Here is a 5,595-nt window from a genome sequence, read left to right on the forward strand (position 1 = left end):
TGGAAGACTGAGCGTGAATCGGATCTACCGAAGAAAGCAGAACAAAGACGGGGAGCCCCCGTCGGTGACTACGCATCGTCACATTGTATGTTTATCCAGGAGAGTTTCGGATCTCATTCTCACTAAAACGATCTCCTATGAGTCATCCGCCGCTGTGTTATGTTTCTTATCGATCTGCACGTGTCTTTGATGATCTTCCATCTCGGAATTTTTGTACGCGTAATTTAATCTCTGTATAAAACTGTTCGTGCGACTGTGAAGTCACGTATTTGCTATCTGCCTTTCTCAACGGTAATAATTTACATAATTTGCGTTTTCAACGGCATAATCTGTTCGAAAATATAAAAATGCATTTTCCGAAAATCAGAAAATAGAAAATAGAGCCCACCTTCGCAAAAAGAAAAGAAAAAAAGAAATCGTATTGAACTCGCTCAAAAAGTTGCTGACTCCTTTTTTCCCGAAGGAAAAAGCGCCCCACTTTCATCGGCGCTGGTGAACCGGAAGCTTCCGCGGCCATAACACGCCACGCTTCCGCTATTTAGTGCATCTCGCTGATCGCCGATAGCCCCTGACAAGATTATGATTAATGTCTGGGCTCGAGAAGACCGGCCGTCGGAAAAATGCTGATTTTCTTAATCCGATCAGGCAGAGGACAGGTTGGAAGATAAGTAGGATAGGCGATAGTGCACGTCGGCTTCCGATTTATTCGAACGTAACGGCCGCCGTGCCTAAAACGCGAGGACTTCCGGTTATTCGTTATCGAGTCGCTTTGCATTCGCTTTCGTGATTGATTGCTAAAAAAACGACCAACGTCCCCAGCATTGGCGGCCGATAATCTTGACTTTTATTCGAACGGATAAGGAACAACAATCGGTTATCGTGCCGATAAGGTATCCGCTGGTTCAGTTACAGGTTTCTTCCGGCTGGCAGTTTTTGCGAGACCGACCCGCACGATCTTCAAGATTCCAGTGCAACATGTTCGGGCATCGTTTGTTACCGTTTATCTTAACGGTGGTCGTAATTTCATTGGTGAGTGGATGGAGAAATACGTATATTTATTTACACTTTCAGAACTGTCGCAAAAGTGCCTGCTTCTGTTCCAGGATCCGAGCGACGCGGACATCAGGAGAGACTGTCGAAAGGAGTCGAAGGTCACCTGGGGTAATCTATCAAGCATTCGAGAGTTTGGTAGACTTCGCCGGGAGTGCGGTGAATCTGTTGTAGCGAAAAGTTCCAGGGAAAGTTCACGAAGATTTCACTTTTGTCTGGGTCCGACGAACTTCTCGCGAAAAATCTAATACGATAAATTAATCACAGAAATTCCGAAGGAAGTCGCTGCACTGCCGAAAATTAGCGAACGAGAATTCGCGTGGATCAATTGAATCGCGCCAACGGTTTCGGACGAATTCATCGAATTGCGTGCGCGCGACAAGATTCGCCGGACAAAAGTCCAGAGAGCGTTCGTTTCTGTTTTAGTCGCGTTGAGGAGGTTGAAGGCCGGCGACTTCCAGCAGGACGACCAGAACCTGAAGTGCTACATGAAGTGTTTCATGGTGAAGCACGGTATCCTGAACAATAAAGCAGAGATAGACGTGCAACGAGCGCTCAGGCACATCCCCCGCAGCATGCAGGAGTCCTCGAAACAGCTGTTTAATAAATGCAAATCCGTCTGTGAGTGGATGGCCCGTGTATCGGAGCGACCGCGTCGGCGTCGGATGTGCATTTTCACCGGGTCGTTTGTTTTCAGACGGGGCCGATCCGTGCGATAAGGCCTTTCAGATGGCCAAGTGTTACGTGAATCATCATCCGGAGGTGAGTGCTGCCTTTCGTTCCCGAAAACCCGAGCTTCCCGTTCATATCCTCTCGCGTTACAGATTCTGCAGAGCGTTCCGTTCCTCTAGAACCGCACTATGGATCCGGAGGAACTTTCGTGACCAGCTGCCACGATTTTTGGGAGAGCGGACGAGGCGCTTTGGCAATCGTTAGACTGCGCATTAGATTGTTCAAATTAAGAAAATTACGACCGAAGAAGAAGACAACGTTTAATCCTGATTTTCTGAATAAATAGAAAAACGATTGAGAAAATTGTTGCGTTGTAAAGGTGTCTTCGAACATTGTTTAAGCATAGGGCAGTGGAGCCGGTTACTGTGAGATAATCAAGAGCGTTTCATTTGTTTTGCGGGCGGTGATATAATTAACCGCTTCACCCCATGGACGTCGCAACATATTGCGACACCGATAATGAATGTATAAGGTCACAGACGAGATATCTCGCGACGTAATGACGCTCGAGAGAGACATGATATCCCGCGATGCAATACCGATCGTGCACAAATGAGTAAACACGAGCTTTTGTTTTTGATTCGTCTTTGACCACTTAGCATGCGTCTTGTATGTTGTGCCAATGGAACCAAATTTTTCGTATTAAAGCTCTCGATGTACATAATAATGATCGAGGGATAACACGCGCGTCAGTGGCATCGCACGTCGCGAAATATCTCGTCTGTGACCTTATACGAGCTTAGCGAAACGGGTAACATCGTATTTATTCAATAAGACATGCTAAATCTTTTTTAGCTTTTATTTTGTTTATTTTATACATTTACGGCACAGTAACCGGAGCCGCTGCCCCACTTAAACGGTCGTAATGTTTTAGAAAAATATACTACATAAGAATCATTCGAGTAGCCTTTAGTTCAAAATTCTTCGAAATCTATAACAATGAGGCCACTGTTATCGAATCTCGATATATGTATGTATAGCGCCTTTCTGTAATTGTAAGCGCAGTTTATCTCGACTAGGGATTGAAAACAGTTACGATATCGGTTTCGGTTCTTGAAACAGTTACAAAGAACCGAAATGTTCTCATAACTGTTATCAGATATCGGTTTCGGTTCTTCAACAGTTCAACACTTCAACGGTTCTTCAGAACCGTTATTATGTCATTTCTTGGTTCTGAGTTTATGGATTTCAGTTCTAATTCCATCATACCTAACAAATACATTGTATTTCCTTTGGCGATTAAAAGTATGGATTCTGAAATACTTGGTATTACAGACAAGCTGAGACTACGTCAATGTATGTACTGTTTTTTGTCCACCACACAGGAAAAAGACGTACAATCTCTTACACTTTATTGAATTTTTCCAATGCGTGCAGGTATAACCGAAATCCAGAACCGAAAAATAAGAGTTATAAAACCGATATATGTAATATCGGTTCTCAAGAACCGAAACCGATATAAGTCAGAACCGATACACCTCATAACTACAATAAATTCTCCCTAATTTTCCTTTTACGTGTAAACAAAAATGGACAATTCGGGAAGAGGGAGACTTTTATAATTGTTGACAACTATCAAAACGCCGCAAGGCTCGAATAATCGTATATATCTCTTCCTCCCAAATTGTCCACTTTTGTTTACAAGCTGAAGAAAAATTGAGGCGACTTTATTGTGTTATGAAACTTCTTCGGTTCTCAATAACTGTTTCAGAACCGATATACATATAACAGTTTGAAACAGTAATTTTCGGAACCTTTCCAAACCCTGGTCTCTGCTGACTGCAAACCCATGTTCCCCAAAGAACGCGTCACCATGCATTACTTCCAGGAACGTTTTCCTGTGCGAGGATAATCGTCGGGCAAGGATTAGAAGTTGGTAGGGTGTTTCGCAGGCGGGACGGTTGTCGCGCGTGCCTCACGGCCGACTTCTGAATACGTCGCCGGGTCGTGTCTGTATTCACCGGCACGCGGAACTGGGTCACAGTTCTGCCCATCGGGGTATTAAAACAATCTCTGGTGTCGGAAAACGGGGCACGGCGAGGGGAGGACGTCGGAGACGCGGGCGCAAATAACACCGAGGAACGCGGGAACGCGTAGGAGAAAGTGCAAGGGTTACTTTCCTCTCGGTGACGGCGTGCACGGTGCACGGAGGGGAGGACAAAGAGGGAGGAGAAGGCGGTGCTGATGAGCGGCGCATAAGTGGCAAAAGTACGGAGAAAAGCGCGGAGGCTAAATAAGGGAAGGGTGGCGAACGACGGACGATAATGATGCGCCACTCGCCGCGGACCCTTGTCTTCTCCCGCGCGTTTCTGCTTCCCCGCGCTCGCTACCCAGAAGAGACCTGCACTATTTCTCTGCGCGATCCAGCTGCTTGAATTTCCACCTGTGCCGCGAGTCTTAGAAATTGGCTTCGACAACGTCGGCAAGCGTTAGTTCCGTCATTTTTCAGGCTTTTCGCGCGATTTCATCGCGATATCCACTCAAATCCTTAAGGTTATTTCAAGGTTATTTAAACTTCGAAGACGGATACAGATACGAAGCTGCTTCGCTTTCGGTTAAATTTATGGTCGCGCAGCCTCTCGAGCGCCTCGCTGCATTCGTTGACACGTGTTTAGAAAGTTAGGACGGCAGGTGACCCGATGTCGCACCGCTACCTTGAAGAACAAAGACAGTTTTCATGAAGGATCTGGCCGCGGAGAAGGCGAGATTGCCTTCTGGTAAGTGGACCGTGTTAGACCGCTCAGCACGAACCCCAGAGCGGTCAATAAGGAAGTTACATTTTTCCTATTCCCCCAACATTTCTGACATTCTTTGTTCGCATATTTTTCATCGTGATTCTTTTGACATTGACTTTGAATATCTCATTGGTCCGGATCTTACGTGGTCTAAAAATAACTCTTCGCTGTGGCGTATGATACATTAGTATAAAAAGGTATTACTTGAAATGAATTTATAGCCATGTCCCGGGATTTTTAAATTATAAACTATTTTAACATATTGAGCACCGCGTCGGTCACACACGGGCGATACTAATTTTAGATTAGTTCTCAAAATTCATTTTTATTGCAACATATTCGAACGAACTGAATTTTAGTAGCATATTTACAATGAAGAAGAGTTAAAATACCATCTACGATAAATTGCCATACGATAAATGTTAACTTTCTGGTTTCAGAGAGTTTCATTAATTAAATTACTTTTGTGGGAATTTTAGGGGTCGATATTCGGCACCGATTACATTCGGACATTTAAGAGCCTGTTGCTCGGGGTTCAAGGTAATCATTGAACCATTAGGAACTCGTCTAAAACTTCCGAAATGTCAATAGGCTTGGGGTGGACCGCCTTCTTCGCGCGTTATAGGTCGTATTCGAAGATCGTATTACCAAGTAATACCGGCAGAGAACAGTATTGAGGTGTCCGACAGAAATCCAGTAATTTACGAGCCGGCGAGCAACGGGCGACCTCTCTTTAGCAAAAACACCTCTGATCGCTCTTGTACACCCAACTAAATCCGCAATGTACAGCGACCATAAATATCGCAATGTCACGGGACACGCATGTTTTACAATCTGACTTAACCGAACAAAACATTGTCATTCAAAACTTGTCTCGTTCGATCACAGTTTCGAATTTATCATTTCTTAACAGCTTGCTCAACGATAAACATTTTTTAGCTTCCAAATACGTAACTAAATCCATCAGCGAACGAAACGCAATCTTTAGAGCGCGTTCTCGAGCATCTTCCGAGTAAAATCTGATACTCGTCCCGACGTTCTCTCCGCAGCGTAAATAAACATTCGATGTCCGCACCGA

At 44.7% G+C, this 5,595-nt stretch overlaps 1 protein-coding gene across 1 annotated transcript; it reads left to right on the top strand.

Annotated features, from left to right (window-relative positions):
- Positions 1 to 853: 853 nt before the first annotated feature.
- Positions 854 to 2,679, top strand: Obp9 (odorant binding protein 9). Its single transcript, XM_033485749.2, has 5 exons — positions 854 to 1,029; positions 1,104 to 1,161; positions 1,477 to 1,671; positions 1,748 to 1,812; positions 1,875 to 2,679. Exons 1-5 carry the CDS (start codon positions 976 to 978, stop codon positions 1,899 to 1,901), a joined length of 399 nt encoding a protein of 132 aa, XP_033341640.1. The 5' UTR covers positions 854 to 975; the 3' UTR covers positions 1,902 to 2,679.
- The last annotated feature ends 2,916 nt before the right edge of the window (positions 2,680 to 5,595 follow it).

The sequence above is a fragment of the Megalopta genalis genome, chromosome 15 (genome assembly GCF_051020955.1).
Source record: "Megalopta genalis isolate 19385.01 chromosome 15, iyMegGena1_principal, whole genome shotgun sequence".
Lineage (NCBI taxonomy): Eukaryota > Metazoa > Arthropoda > Insecta > Hymenoptera > Halictidae > Megalopta > Megalopta genalis.

Coding starts and splice junctions, on each gene's coding strand:
- Obp9 (XM_033485749.2), top strand. CDS start 976: ATGTTCGGGCATCGTTTGTTACCGTTTATCTTAACGGTGGTCGTAATT. Junction 1,162..1,476: donor GGAGTCGAAGGTCACCTGGG/GTAATCTATCAA, acceptor TTTCTGTTTTAG/TCGCGTTGAGGAGGTTGAAG. Junction 1,672..1,747: donor TAATAAATGCAAATCCGTCT/GTGAGTGGATGG, acceptor GTTTGTTTTCAG/ACGGGGCCGATCCGTGCGAT.